Raw genomic sequence first — 16,152 nt, forward strand, 5'->3', positions numbered from 1 at the left:
AGCTGGGAGGACGCTTCCTGTCCTGCCACTTTCATACCTGGCATCGAGGGAGAAGGGCAAAGCAGGTTGTTGATGTGTTTCCCTCCAGATGACCGACTTGTGACCATTGAGCAAAACTAATAGCAGGCCCAATACATGACACACACCTATGTCCTCTGCCACGCCCTCTATGAAGACAACCTTAAGTCAATTCAACGCAGTGTTCTAATCTCTCTGACGTGTCTGTCTGTCTGTGTGTGTGTGTGTGTGTGTATGTGTGTGCGCAGCCATGACCCCTCTGTGTCGATGGAGGCGGTGGCAGCGTCGTCGGGGGGCCGCCCCCAGCCCCAGGTGACATCATCCTGGTCGTCCCCCAGTGAGGGGGGGTCCCGCGCCTCTTCCTCCCAGGACGGAGACTTCACCCTCCCCCAGTACGGCGTGCAGCAGATCCCCCAGACCTACAAAGACATGGCAGAGCCCTGGATCAAGGTGAGGGGGGGGGGGGGACAGGGGGAGACAGGGGAGGAGGGGGGGTGGTTTGATTAGGCAAAAGAAATGCAATGATAATCCCACATTCACATTAGGTGTCTAGACACAGAAATACAAACTCCATTAATTGATTTATTCAATCAATCCATCAATCAATCCATCAATCAATCAAACAGTCAATCACGTATTAACACATGTCTGCTGTACCTGACTCCTCCTCCTCCTCTGTGGCCCCGCCCCCCCAGGTGTTTGGCTTGGAGCTGGTTGGCTGCCTGTTCTCCAGGAATTGGAACATCCGGGAGATGGCCCTGCGGAGGCTGTCGCATGACGTCAGCGGGGCGCTGCTCCTGGCCAATGGGGAGCGCTCGTGCCCCGGGGCGGGTCAGGGGGCAGCGGCCGGGGGCGGGACAGGGGCCGGTGAGGTGTCAGGTGACGTGGTGGTGGAGTCGTGCTGCAGCGTCCTCTCCATGGTGTGTGCCGACCCCGTCTACAAGGTCTACGTGGCCGCGCTGGTGAGTCTGAACACACACACACACACACACACACACACACACACACACACACACACATACTGTACACACACATACATACTCTACACACACATGCATGCACACACACAATGTGGTCACACTGGTGAGTCTGACTACCTACATACATACATACATACATACACACACATACACACACACACACACACACACACAATCTCTAAACTTTCTTAGATGGTCAACAACACTAACAGAGTACTTGATTTACCATATGTCTCCTACTTCACCCTAAAGGAAGGTGAAAGCTGAGACAGTAGACATGGTACAGTGCACTCTGAAATCCAACACACTCCTCCGTTCTAGTGTTCGGCCGTCGATTAGTCAGGCCTTGCCAGATCCTCTGCTCTCGTCCTTTGACCCCTCTACCTTCCAGTGGAGGCCGGCGGAAGTAGAAAACGGAGGACGGGCTCATTGTAATGCGTGATCAGAATGAGGAACGGTATCAAACACACGCATCCGTTCGATACCGTTCCTCATTCCGTTCCATGAGTTGCAATGAGCCCGTCCTCCGTTTTCTACCTCCACCAGCCTCCCTCTACTCCCTTTTGAAGTTGATCCACTGATCTCTGAGCTGGGCTAAAGTTCAATTCCAACAACAATGTCCGACTGTCTCTCTGTGGGGCTGACGGTCTTAAAGTCCATTTAGAAACAGTAAGTTAGAAACGCAGCAGGGAGCCCCGTGGACAGACTGAGCAGAAAAAAGGTCTTTCTCTCTTTTTCACTTCTCCTTTCCTGCTTATTTCTTCTTCTCTGTCTTGCAGAGAACAATTGTTCTCGGTGGCTATTTGTGTTTGTGCCTGAGCAGAGTAGCAGTTAGCACAAACACGCTCTCTTTCTCTCTGTCTCTCTGTCTGTGTCTCTCTCTCTCTCTCCCTCTCTCTCTCTCTCTCTGTCTCTCTCTCTCTCTCTGTCTCTGTCTGTGTCTCTCTCTCTCTCTCTCTCTCTCTCTGTCTCTCTCTCTCTCTCTCTCTCTCTCTCTCTCTCTCTCTCTCTCTCTCTCTCTCTCTCTCTCTCTCGGGGGGCTTTCCAGCATGTCTGGCACAACTAGACAACTAGACTTCAGTGTTGCTCTTGTATTCTTCTGTTCAAGACAAAGAAGGAGGGGGGAGAGGAGGAGGAGGAGGAGGGGGGGGGGTCGACTAAAAATACCAACAGTGATAGAGGGAGAGAAAAAGAGCAGATTGAGTTTAATGGTGTCTTTGAAAAGTCTGTTTTGTTCCAGGCTGCTTTGAAGAGGGCACTCGCTCTGATCCTCTGGCATTAGCTTCATTAGCTTGGCGGTCGCTACCTGGGGTTCCTAGAGAGAGAAAGTGATAGAAAAGCCGTTTAACAAACCGAGAACTTTAGACTTGTGTTTTTCCATGACTCGACCCCCCCCCCTGTTTGAAGTCTGTTTGTTTAAGGAGGCCTTGTTTGTTGATTAGATCTGTCTCCTCTGAGAGAGGAGTAGGCGAGGGAACATGGAGAGAGAGAGGGAGGGAGAGAGAGAGAACTCTGATCTGTGTGGGCAGTGTTCTAGTGCTATGCTCTATCAGTCACCACTCCCCTGGCCCTTCCCCTCCCTCCTCCTCCTCTCTCTCTCTCTCTCTCTCTGGGAGTCAGGGTCAGGCTGAACTGTGAATAGCCCAGCACCTCCACCCTCTCCTGGGGGAGCCCCTCCCAACAACCCCCCCCCCCCCTCTCTTCCCTCCTCCCCTTCTATCTTTCTCTTTCCCTCGCCTTCTCCGTTTTATTATTTTTCTCCACCTTTTCACCCTGGTCTCTCTCACTGTGTGTGTCTCCCTCCCTCCCTCCCTCCCTTCCTCCTTCCCAAACCCCCCCCCTGGTGACTGTAACTCTAACAACCCCACCTCACCAGAATAGACTTGCGGTCGTAACGCCTGGGGTCAAAAGTGCAGTTCCTTCCCCCCAAGCTGACCCCACACACACACACACACACACACACTGACCCCCCAGGGCACCAAGTTACATTACGTTAGTGTGGGACATGGAGGGTGTTGATGTGTTTCTCATTCATTCTGATGCAGAGGGATTTGTTTTTGTTTTGGTGTGTGTGTGTGTGTGTGTGTGTGTGTGTGTGTGCGCGGGGGTGTGTGTGTGTGCGTGCGTGCGTTCCCAGTCATGTAGTGTAGCTGAGCCCAGTGTGAAGGCTGACTCAGCGGTTGTGGTTGTGGGACATGTTGACCTGGAGGAGGATATCTCTGTGTTTCTCACTGTAACCTGATCCTCCTCTGCTCCTCTGCTCTGGGCTTGGCCAGCACTCCTACTGGGTGATAGAGAACCATTATCACTTCATCCCACATCCTACTGACAGCAGAGACTAAAGCCAGAGACTAAACTGTCAATGAACGAGCAGAGAGGAGCGTGGAGTCTGTAAGGTGTGCCGTTTCCAGTGTTTGGCTTCTTAGCGCGATGATTCCCCCCCCACACGTTTATGTTTCATTGTTTCATTTCATTTTTCATGATCAAATGTCAATGCTGGTGTTGTGAACTGTGAACGGGAACCCCAGGGGAGGCTGGTGGAGGTAGAAATCGGAGGACGGTTTCTACCTCCACCAGCCTCCCCTGGTGAGAACCCTCTTCTCTCCTGAATTCCCCCCCCCCAGCCATGCGGGTGTACATACCTGGGTAAAGTGTTGTTTTTAAAAAAAATATATTTTTAGGGCATTTCTTCTTTATTGGGATAGAGACAGTAGAGATTGACAGGAAGGATGGGTGAGCGAGAGAGAGGAGGGATGACATGCAGGATATATCGATGGCCGGAATCGAACCGGGGACCTTGAGATGATATGGTATGCGCCTTAGTGTGCTTTTTCCCCCCCGAGGTAAAGTGTTTTAAAGGTCTTGTTTGTCCTCCTGCTGTAGAAAACCCTGCGGGCCATGTTGGTGTACACACCCTGCCCCACTGTGTCGGAGCGCTCCCGGCTGCAGCAGCTGCTCAGGCCCGTGGTCGAGACCATCCTGGTCAAATGTGCCGACGCCAACAGGTACGCATGCGCACACACACACACACACACACACACACACAGATATACAGATACACAGACACACACAGATACATACATACATACATACACACACACACACACACACAGATACATACACACACACACACACATACAGATACAGATACACAGACACACACACACAGATACATACATACATACATACATACACACACACACACACACAGATACATACACACACACAGATACACACACACACACACACACACACACACACACACACACAGATACATACATACACACACACACACACACACACAGATACATACAGATACACACACACACACACACACACAGTTGCACACACACAGATACACTTACAGGTACACACATACCCACATGCATATACACTTACCGAGTACTTTATTCGGAACACATGTATACCTTCTCATGGTGGAGGTGGTGTAATGGTGTGGGGAATGTTTTCTTGGCACACTTTGGGCCCGTTAATACCAATTGAGCATCGCTTGAATGCCACAGCCTATTTGAGTATTGTTGCTGACCATGTGCATCCCTTCATGGCCACAATTTACCCATCTTGTAATGGCTACTTCCAGCATGATAATGCACCATGTCACAAAGCAAAAGCCGTCTCAAACTGGTTTCACGAACATGACATTGAGTTCAGTGTTCTTCAGTGGCCTTCCCAGTCACCGGATCTGAATCCAATAGAACAGCTTTGGGATGTGGTAGAACGGGAGATTCACAGCACACACACACACACACACACACACGCGCGCGCGCGTAAACTCAGGCAGCACCAAGGCCTCCTAGTCGGTCTGCTCTGGCTTGTAGCTACTGCCCCCTGGTGGTGAACAGAGGTTATGACATGCCAGTGCACCATGAGCTGACCACTGTTCTGAAACCCTGAGAGATTATTTCTGTGTTCTGTTGTGTGTCCAGTCGTACCAGCCAGCTGTCCGTGTCGACCCTGCTGGAGCTGTGTAAAGGACAGGTGGGAGAGCTGGCCGTGGGCAGAGAGATCCTCAAAGCAGGTAGGAACTACAATTCCCATCCACCCACAGGAGATACAAAGCCTTATGGCAATACAGTGAATACAGTTCACTCCACCTGGAAGAATCAATTCCTTATTGTTACGATTAAGAGTAAAAGGTAATCCTTAATAACTATTGAACCACACATGATACTTACTTATTAACCTAGGGTGAAAGAGTAATTATGTGTGTAAACACCCTATATTATAGTAGATATGATATTTTCCACATCACCTTGTCGTTCAGGGCACATCTTTATTTGTCCCTCTGCAGGCTCCATAGGCATCGGCGGGGTGGACTATGTCCTGAACTGCATCCTGGGTCCCCAGACGGAGTCCACCAACTGGCAGGCCCTCCTGGGGCGGCTGTGTCTGATTGACAGGTTGCTGCTGGAGTTCCCTGCTGAGTTCTACCCACACATCATCTCTGGGGGAGGGGACTGCCACCAGGCCACCAACCTGGGGGAGAGGTAAAGACCTGGGGGCGGGGAGGGGGGGGGGGGGGGCTGTTGTGAATAGGTCAGTGTATCCGATAGTGTGGAGCTATATCCAGAGTAGAGTATTGGTCTGACAGTCTTGATCTCAACGCCCATGGAAGATAGTGATTTATATCATACACTAGTAACAGACCTTCAGTAGCCTTCGGTTGTGAGATTGTAGGTTCAACTTTGACCTCATGGTCTCTTCTTCGTAGTCTTGTCTTTGTAGTCTTTGCTATACATGGCTTATAGCCAGGACCTGGCCCTAGCCTGGACTCTGAATATGTGTAAGATTGTAAATGTTTTGTAAGGTGTATTATTAGATGTTGCATTGCCAACATTATTTGAAACGGAGTGTTGTCTTGTAGATACTGGTCATTCTGAAGTTTCTACTATTTCTATTATTGACATAACGTCTAGTGGCATAGTGGTAACCCAATCCTACTCTCTCTCTCTCTCTCTCTCCTCCCCTCTCTCCTCTCCTCCTCCTCCTCCTCCTCTTTTCTCCAGGTATCAGAAACTGCTGCCTCTGCTCAGCTTCGCCCTCCAGTCCATCGACAACTCTCACTCCATGGTGGGGAAGCTGTCCCGCCGCGTCTTCCTGTCTGCCGCCCGCATGGTGGCCCGCGTGCCGCACGTGTTCGTCAAGCTCCTGGACATGCTCAGCGTGACCAGCTCCACCCACTACGCCCGCATGAGGCGCCGCCTGCTCGCCATCGCCGAGGAGATGGACATCCTGGACGCCATCAACCTGGGCCTGGAGAACATGGAGCACGCCGCGGCGGGCGCCGGGGACCAGACGCGGGAACGGGCCAGCGCCACCTTCCTGGAACCCTCGGCGCCGCAGAACTCGCCCAACGTGACGGAGAGCAACACGCCCACACACACAGTGCAGCTGACCTCCGGGAAGGGCGGTTTCCGGGGTTACGGCGGGAAGGCCGGGGCGTGCCCGGAGGATATCAGCGAGCGGCTGGCGGCGATCTCGACGACGTGCACCGGGCCGTGTCATACGGCGGCCGCCGCCGGGGCGTGTGGTGGCGGGGTCGCGGCCGAGCACCAAAAGCCCCCCGTTCAGGCCCGGAACAGACCCCTCAGCCAGTGTCTGAACTCTCCCTCTTCCAGCCAGCCACCCACCCTCCCCTCCCCCTCCCTCCCCCACCCCGGCCCCGAGGGCAGCCCCAAGGTGCGTCCTCAGAGCTTCATCCCCAATAAGCTGAACTCCACCACCCCCTCCTCCTCCCCGGGTGCCCAGCGCAGGTTCCCCACCCAGCAGAAGAGCTCCTCCAGCAGGGACCCAGACAAGCAGCTCCCCTCCCCCGGCTTCACCCAGCAACGGCCCCTCCCCTCCAGCCAGATCCACAGACCAAGACCCTCCCGGCCCACCCCCGCACCCAGCTCCGAGGGGGCCAAGGCCCTCTGTCCACCACTCCACACCCCTGCCTCCCGCGGGGGCATGAAACTGGACCTCCCTGGAGGTGACCTCGCCCCTTCCACCAGCACCTCCAGCCCAGGAGAAGGCCCTCCAGCCATAGGGGGCGCCACCACCCTCATCCCCAGCGAGGACACCTGCTTCACCCCGGTGGAGGAGAAGTTCCGGGGGCTGGACGCCTCGGCAGAGCTCAACTCCTCCATGGAGGATCTTCTGGAAGCTTCCATGCCGGCAGTGGCGGGGGGGGACAGCACGGTGACCTTCCAATCCGAGGTGGCCGTGTTGTCACCTGAGCAGGCCGACAGAGGAGGGGGCCCGGGGGGGGGCGAGGGCGGGGGCTTGGGCGGTGGGGGCGGGACCTACAGCGAGGACGTCACCCACCACCAGAAGTGCAAGGAGAAGATGGAGGCGGAGGAGGAGGAGGCGCTGGCGGTGGTCATGGCGATGTCGGAGTCGCAGGACGCGCTGCCCGTCATCCCTCAGCTGCAGGTGGACAAGGACGAGGACGTCATCATCATCCAGGCGGACGTGAGTGCAGGAAACAGGAACTAAATAATGTACCAAGTCTATATGAATGTGAGGACGTCTGCATTGACCATCACTAGGCTTAGAGAGCGGTTCATTCTTGACAGCCATGGTTGAGTAATACCACACACAAAGTATTTCATATTTCATATTTTGAATTGATTATCAACATTCCATATTATCTCAGCCCATAACTGGGTTATTGAGGCGATAGACAAAGTATACAGTCATGTTGATGCATGTTCCTTTCCCCTCAACACAAAGGGTATAGTGAACTCACCACCCACGGATATTATCAACAGCTCGGTGGAGGTAGAAATCGGAGGACAGGCTCAATGTAACGCACACGTGTTTGATGGCATTCCTCATTCCATTCCATGCATTACAATGAGCCTGTCCTCTGATTTCTACCTCCACCAGCCTCCCCATATATAGCGTATTGATGTATTGTACCCCCCCTTCCAGACCCCAGAGACACTGCCTGGCCATACCAAAGCGAAGCAGCCGTACAGGGAGGGGGCAGAGTGGCTGAAGGGCCAGCAGATCGGCCTGGGGGCCTTCTCCTCCTGCTACCAGGCCCAGGACGTGGGCACCGGGACCCTGCTGGCCGTCAAACAGGTGAGGACCCCCCCCCCCCCCGGAGCCCTGCCTGCCACAGCCTCACTCCCAGTGCCGTGGTGTGGTGTGGTGTGTTCCCTAAGACCTACCGCTGACTTTCATGTTTAAAGGGAGAGAAGAGGAGAGGAGAATGGGGTTATTTAATTATTTCAAATAATAACCCTAACCCCTAATAACCATGCCCCCCCCCCCCCCCCCCCAGGTGACGTACGTGCGGAACACATCGTCGGAGCAGGAGGAGGTGGTGGAGGCGTTGAGGGAGGAGATCCGGATGATGGGCCACCTCTACCACCCCAACATCATCCGCATGCTGGGGGCCACCTGTGAGAAGAGCAACTACAACCTGATGGTGGAGTGGATGGCAGGTAGGGCCTTACTCGTCCCTTTCTCATCCGATCTGTGGATGTGGAATTCTCCCACTCATTCAACTTCCATCACTTCCTTGACATCTACCATCGTCTCTATAAAGCCATAGCTGTCACTATTGGATTTCAACGGTTTAACAATACTCTCCTCACTAAAACAGTCACACTAAATCATCTCCCCCCCCCTCCATTCCCAGGTGGCAGTGTGTCCCACCTCCTGAACAAGTATGGAGCCTTTAAAGAGGCTGTGATCATCAACTACACAGAGCAGCTGCTGAGAGGCCTGTCCTACCTGCACGAGAACCAGATCATACACAGAGACATCAAAGGTCAGCACACACATACATACACACATGCATACATCCATACACACACGCATACATACATACACACACACACACACACACACACATATGCAAGCGCCCACACTCACACACGTTCTTTCTTCTCTGTCTCTCTCTCTCTCTCACACACACACACACACCCTCCCCCTTGTTGCATACAGTAACCTCTCATCTCCCTCCCCTCTCTCGCCCAGGCGCCAACCTGCTGATCGACAGCACGGGCCAGAGGCTGAGGATAGCTGACTTCGGGGCGGCCGCCCGGCTGGCCTTCAAGGGCACAGGGGCCGGAGAGTTCCAGGGCCAGCTCCTAGGAACCATCGCCTTCATGGCCCCAGAGGTAGGCCCCGAGACAGGGGGAGATGAACCCCGAGGTTGGCTCTGAGACAGGGGGAGATTAACCCTGAGGTTGGCCCCGAGACAGGGGGAGATGAACCCAGAGGTTGGCCCCGAGACAGGGGGAGATGAACCCCGAGGTTGGCTCTGAGACAGGGGGAGATGAACCCCCGAGGTTGGCTCTGAGACAGGGGGAGATGAACCCCGAGGTTGGCTCTGAGACAGGGGGAGATGAACCCCGAGGTTGGCTCTGAGACAGGGGGAGATGAAACCCGAGGTTGGCTCTGAGACAGGGGGAGATGAACCCCCGAGGTTGGCTCTGAGACAGGGGGAGATGAACCCCCGAGGTTGGCCCCGAGACAGGGGGAGATGAACCCCGAGGTTGGCTCTGAGACAGGGGGAGATGAAACCCGAGGTTGGCTCTGAGACAGGGGGAGATGAACCCCGAGGTTGGCTCTGAGACAGGGGGAGATGAACCCCGAGGTTGGCCCCGAGACAGGGGGAGATGAACCCCGAGGTTGGCCCCGAGACAGGGGGAGATGAACTCCCTTATGAAACTCCCCCTCCATTCAAACGCCAGGGACAAACACCCCACAGAAAGAACCTTTTTGTTTTATTTTTAGTAAGACTGGAGGCCAGTGACTGTTGAAACATCGACAACAGCCTTGTTGTGGTTCAAACACTCTCCTCCTAGAGACAACCAAAAGATGTTACTCTGCCAAGGAATCACATGTGTTCTAGAACCTTCCACAGTCGGTGTTTAGGTTGTGTCAGTTGTGTATTTAGCCTTGCCTAGTCCCCCCTCACATGACGAAGGCCTGAATTCACTCCCAGGCCAAATCTTGCCTTTCTTACTTCGGAGGAGCTATTTAAATGTCAATAGCCTCGGACAAAGCTGCTTTTTTTCCGGGTGAAATCTAGCCTCCATTATGTGGCGTATTCAGAGTCACGTGTGCTCTTTGAGAGCTGGCTAAAGTGGATTTAGATTTCTCCGTCACTCTGAATGAAGAGGAAATTGTAATCCCGTTAGAGAGGGCTCCTACAATGGGCCCCGCGCCTTGATGTCTTGTTGTCATTGTGGTCCCCAACCCTGTTTAATTAGGAGGAAGTTCAGCTGGCCCTTTTAGACGACCCACGCTGTCCCCCCCCCCTCCAGCACTCGCCCCCCCCCCCCCCCCCCCCCCCCACCCCACACACACACACAGCAGCCCAGTTCATTATCAGACCTCCCCCCGCCCCCCCTCCACCCACACCCACATACACACACACTCACACACACACACACACACACACACACACAGAGGCTATGCAGTGCAGTAGAGGCTAGCTCTCTAACTGCCTTCTCTCTCACAACTTGGACACAAAGGAGACGTTTGAACTTACGCATGGGTTCAAGTGGAAGAATGTACAAGCTTTTATTCCAGCAACGTGTGTGTGTGTGTGTGTGTTAGTAACGTGTGTGTGCACGATGTACCGGTTCTACAAAGAGTATCCTGCTTTTACTAAGATTACTAAGATTATTATTATTATTATTACTTTTTACTTTTTTAATTTATTTATTTTACCATAAATTCCTTTCGCGGTATTTACTTTGAGCAGTGCAGAATTTTATTTTAGAAGTGTAATTTGTCTATATTGGCACCTGGCACCTGGCATTCTCACCTGGCATGTGGTTGGGTAACGCTGAACAATCACACAGGCAGTGTTGTCGAGGAGGAGGAAGGAGGAGGAGGAGGAGGAGGGAGAAGGAGGAGGAGGGAGAAGGATAGAAGCTGCAAGTATGCAGGCTGTCCCCAGCTTGTTGATAAACAGGATGCCAGAAGTGAAATCTGGCGTTACTTTGCTTATAGAGACCAATGATGACGATGAGCCGACCGAAATCACAAAGCCTGTTTTTAAAAGATGTTACGTGTCCCCTGCAGTCAAAGGGAGGCAACACGTCACATTTAGACGAGCATCTTTCCGAACCCTAACCCTAACCCCGACCTCTTCAAGGAGTTCAAACCGCGACGGGCCAGCGAAGAGATCTCAGAGCTAAGGATGTGCTTAGATACGGAAATTAATTTCAGGATGTCCTCAAATATTCAGTCAAGCGCAAGCGAGTGAGTTTAAATAAAAGGAGGAGGTGTCTCCTCCTCTCCTGGTGAACTGTGATCATGTGCCTTTGCCTGATGTTCCATCCCTTCCATGGTGTTCACTCATTTGTTGCTCAGCATGGCATACTGATTCAAATATCAGCTATCAAATCTCATTATGGATTCATTATTGTTTTTTTGGTTGCCGTGGTGTCGTTTAAGAATTTAAATCATGATACTTAAGCTGGTATCGGTATCGTAGTCAACATTTTGGTATTGTGTGTGTGTGCCTGCCTGTGTGTGTGTGCCTGCCTGTGTGCCTGCGTCTTCCTGACATTGACTGTGTGTGTGTGTGTCCCAGGTGCTGCGGGGGCAGCAGTACGGCCGCAGCTGTGACGTGTGGAGCGTGGGCTGCGCCATCATCGAGATGTCCTGCGCCAAGCCTCCCTGGAACGCGGAGAAACACTCCAATCACCTGGCCCTCATCTTCAAGGTAGAGCCCCTGCTTCGCTGTTACATGTTTGTACCCAGGGAGGCTGGTGGGGGTGGAAATCAGAGGACAGGCTCATTGTAATGCGTGGAACAGAAAGAGAGGAATGGTATCAAAAATGCGTGCGTTCCATTCCATGCATTCCAATGATCCCGCCCTCCGATTTCTACCTCCACCAGCCTCCCCCGGTTTGTAGGGCGATGCTGTTGCCGCTTTGCTCCCATCACATGTGGCTAAACATGAACACAGTTTGTTTGAGTGAATGTATAACGAGTTGTCCCCCCCCCCCCCCCCAGATTGCCAGCGCCACCACGGCTCCCTCCATCCCCCCCCAGCTGACCCCAGGCCTGAGGGATGTCACCCTGCGCTGTCTGGAGCTCCAGCCCTCCGACCGCCCCCCCTCCAGGGAGCTCCTCAAGCACCCCGTCTTCCGCCTCAACTGGTAGCCCCCCCCCCCCACCCTCACCCCCCTTACTCGACCGGACCCCCCGGACTCACGGCCCCTCCCTGAAAGCGTCCGCACGGAAGTACTACTGAAGGCCCAGCCAGCCTACCCTAACCCGCCCCCCCCCCCACCCCCATCTCCCAACCAGCCTACCCTAAACCCTCATGCCCCTACCCCCCCCCCACCTCCTCACCTCTCCCAACCACCCTACCCTAAACCCCCCTCCCCCCCCACCACCTCTTCACCTCCAGGAACCCTTCCTAGTCACATAGGGAGGGTTTCGGATGGTATAACCTGGCCCCTTAACCTCGCCCACCCACCCCACCCCAACTATGGCCTCAAACTGCTGTACCTTAGCACAAAATGCAAAAAGCAAATCGCAAAAGTTCTACTACGAAAACGGTGCCTTCTTTAGGAGTGCCATGTCGGTAAACTGTAGCCTGTAACGTTCTGCTCCGGTCAAACAAAAATGGTTCCTTCAGCACTTTGGTAGCCATTTTGCATTGTAGCCAGGTTTTTAGAGGTTTCTTCACGTTATTCACCCATTGTGAGTCTAAAAGGTCCTTAAAACCGCCAACGGAAGACGACGGAGAAAGATGTTTTTTATCACTGTTGTGCTTCACTGTCTGGTCATAGATTTCTGACTCCATCTTGTTTTGTTTTTAGAATAATATCCTATGTGTAGAAGAAAGGAGTTCATGGAACGGTCGCTGTTGTAATTGGTTGATTTTTGTGCATACTGCGTTTCTACAAAGATGCCTTTAAGATGTGCATTTTACTGTTGGGCCATACAAGCTTAGTTGAATAATCATTAAGATCACTTAAGTGTTTCAGGGAACGGTGATACTCGTATCTAACAGAAAACGTTGCTAGTTCGGCTAGCAAAACGCTGAATGTGAACGCTTATGATACCGGTATTTGTCTCAAAATGTTTTGTTTCTGGGATTTATTTTTAAAAAGATAAACAAATCCTGTGTATGAAGTTATGATTATATATATAAAGGATAAGTTTCTTAGCTTTCTGGGTGTTACTGTCTTTTTCAAAGCTATCCTTAGAGATTGAGACGTTTGTTGAGTATGGACGTTTTGATGTCAGGCCACACCGTAAAAACAACCTTGTCGGCCTCCTTTAACTCTCGCTGTTATGTTTTGAGCCATGTGCATCGCGCATATTTTTGTCTTTTTTAATAATTTCATCATGAGCCCTCAAAGTGAAGCTGTTGTCCTCCTTTACATTCAAAAAAACGCTATTATATGTTCGTAACTGATCTGCCATTCTTTTGGTGCTGTTCCTTTGTAGAATGTCATGCTACAATTCAACTGATGATCTGAGATCTATTTTTATGAATATATGTTATAAGAATCCATATATATCTGAGGACTCTTCTATTTTCCATTGGGGATATAAATGCTGTACAACGTTGTTGTTTTTGGTGGAGGGATGTTTCTGATCTCATGGCAGACTTTTCTGCATGTAAACATTGTTTTTTAATCAACTCATCTCTTTATTTGATTAGAATTTGCAAGCATGTTCCTAAATTGTGTTACGTGTATGAACTATAACTCTTCAAGTGTTGTTGTTCTGGTTGTAATCAGTTAAGAAAGTAAAAGGATGATGATAACAATGAAGAATGTTTTGCAAATTCAACCTTTTTTAGAGGGAGGAATATGCATTAAATTGCAACTTTATATTTGGAATCTCTTGACTGAAATCATTGCGAGGGTTGAGACAATTTTAAAAAGGCTTTTTAAACAGAAAATTAAATCTATTTAATGGAAATCCTATTTCTTTATGTGGAGTACAAGCTGATCAAGCTTGAAGAGTTAAATGTAAATAAATGTGAAGTTTGGTAGCTAAATTTATTGTACTTGACTGTATTTTTATACCACGCTATTTTCCATAAATACATTTTTTTTTGTTTTTTTTTTGTTCCTGCTTCGGGTTATTTTTCTTATCTTACTTTTTGATGTCTTTTTAAAAGCTTTAAAGTTATGCACTCTTGTCTTTTTTTATATACTGGAAGAAAAATCAGTTTCTGTCAAATTCATAAAAGTTAATCAGTATTACTTCAATTTGTCATGTCGATAATTCTTACCAATCTCTCAATGCCTTCTGAATCCTCCTCTGACCCACCTGTGTCTCTCATCCAGCTTGCTGGTCTGTATGTATTTTATTTTCTTATTTTATGCGGATGTGATGTAATCTTATGTCCTTTTTGGATCTGAGCTGGACTGAAATTGTTGTGTGAAAATTGTATGCTGTTTCTTTGTGTCACTTGGTGGTACTTTTTTTTTTTTTATTTGTAAAGAACGTCTATTGCTGTTTTATTCCAGTCTCTACTACCTCAGGTATCCTCTAGAGTCTCTTCTACCAAAGTTCACTTTCTCAATATATATATAAATATATATTCTTTTTTTTTTTTTTGACTATTATTTGTTTTTGATTTCTCTTCAAAGATTTCCAGGGCTTAAGGGCTAACTTATAATTAGCACCTTTATCGTGCAAATAAACTCATGAAATCTCTGGGTTAAGAAACATAATAAATTGGCTTAAGCTGTTTCCTGTAAGTTAAAATATATCAAGATATTTTAATTATTAAAATTTTTACCCCATTCAAAGCATTTTATAGCATAAATTGGAATTATTTTGGTGTTTGTCTTTATAGTAAATAAACGAAAAATTGGGAAAAAGTTTCTCGTTCCTCCTATCGTTTTGTCCAGATTATGTCCTCCTGTCGTTTTGTCCAGATTATGTCCTCAGAACATCACTAAGGTTGTTACATTCATCACTGGGAGATGGGGAGCTATTAAAATACTATACTAATTGGGGCGCTAATGCGCATACCACGTAATTGCAAGGTTCCTGGTTCGATTCCGACCCTCGACCTATCTTGCCTATCATCCCTCCTCTCTCTCTCATCCTTCCTGTCAATCTCTACAGTCTCTATCCCATTAAAGCAGGAATGCCCTAAAAACATATTTAAAAAATGTATATATATATATATACTATATTAATCTACAGTAGAGTAGACTACACATGTATATGAGTGGAAGTTGGAAATCCTCTTGCTTTCCTGTGTGTATATACTGTACATGACTCTATTTGGGAAAAGCTTATGTGAATCATTGGAAGCATAAAGCCAGTTGAGTAATGGTAACTGAATCCTCAGGTGGTAGAAGAGTTAGTTCTGCTGGGTCTAGTTAAGACATGTTACTATAAAGCTGAACCTACTAGTTAATCCAGTTAGACTTTGCTATGCCTATTGACATGATGCAAGGCCTACTGGAGGTGTGACGGGTTGTCACACTCCAGGAATCCCACCTGTACAGTCATAGCGTCTCCACTGTTGCCTAACTTCCTTAGTTCAAGAGCCTTCAGGCTGTAGTACAAACCGTCCTGTGCAGATGTATCTGAATGAGAATACTCAAACTAGAAAAAGAAGTTCCAGAAGAAACTTTGTGGGCTTGCAAAGATTTGATGATAAGATTTTCTGGTTAGTTGAAAGAAAGTCAGATAGTCTTACTATGGTAGCGGATAAAGTTAAAGATAGTATGATTGGTTGGTTGAATGGATGAATAGATAGATGAGAGAGGGGCTGCTGAAGCAAGCCCACCAATAAGTATGAGCAATAACAATAGTTATAGTTACCAATTAGATCATTGTTCATATACACTCACTGAGCACTTTATTAGGAACACTATAGTAATACTGGGTAGGGCCTCCCTTTGCTCTCAAAACAGCCTCAATTCTTCGTGGCATTGATTCCACAAGATGTTGGGAACATTCCTTTGAGATTCTGATCCACGATGACATGGTTGCATCACACAATTCCTGCAGATTTTTCAGGTGCACTTTCAAGCTGTGAAACTCCCGTTCTACCACATCCCAAAGGTGTTCTATTGGATTCAGATCCGGTGACTGGGAAGGCCACTGAAGAACACTGAACTCAATGTTCATGAAACCAGTTTGAGACGACTTTTGCTTTGTGACATGGTGCATTATCATGCTGGAA

At 49.7% G+C, this 16,152-nt stretch overlaps 1 protein-coding gene across 1 annotated transcript in view; it reads left to right on the plus strand.

Moving 5' to 3' along the window:
• Window positions 1–12,295, plus strand: part of map3k1 (mitogen-activated protein kinase kinase kinase 1, E3 ubiquitin protein ligase) — a gene marked incomplete at its 5' end in the record, with an annotated part of 38,688 nt that extends 26,393 nt beyond the window's left edge. The window contains 12 exons of the mRNA XM_083670439.1: window positions 267–468; window positions 714–980; window positions 3,882–4,003; window positions 4,946–5,037; window positions 5,311–5,506; window positions 6,026–7,472; window positions 7,935–8,087; window positions 8,290–8,452; window positions 8,650–8,781; window positions 8,991–9,133; window positions 11,566–11,697; window positions 11,991–12,295. Of these exons, the coding sequence (XP_083526565.1) occupies window positions 267–468; window positions 714–980; window positions 3,882–4,003; window positions 4,946–5,037; window positions 5,311–5,506; window positions 6,026–7,472; window positions 7,935–8,087; window positions 8,290–8,452; window positions 8,650–8,781; window positions 8,991–9,133; window positions 11,566–11,697; window positions 11,991–12,140 (3,199 nt within the window). The 3' untranslated portion in view covers window positions 12,141–12,295. The remainder of the gene's footprint in view (window positions 1–266; window positions 469–713; window positions 981–3,881; window positions 4,004–4,945; window positions 5,038–5,310; window positions 5,507–6,025; window positions 7,473–7,934; window positions 8,088–8,289; window positions 8,453–8,649; window positions 8,782–8,990; window positions 9,134–11,565; window positions 11,698–11,990) is intronic.
• Window positions 12,296–16,152: the final 3,857 nt, after the last annotated feature.

Source organism: Argentina silus (genome assembly GCF_951799395.1).
Source record: "Argentina silus genome assembly, chromosome: 5".
Lineage (NCBI taxonomy): Eukaryota > Metazoa > Chordata > Actinopteri > Argentiniformes > Argentinidae > Argentina > Argentina silus.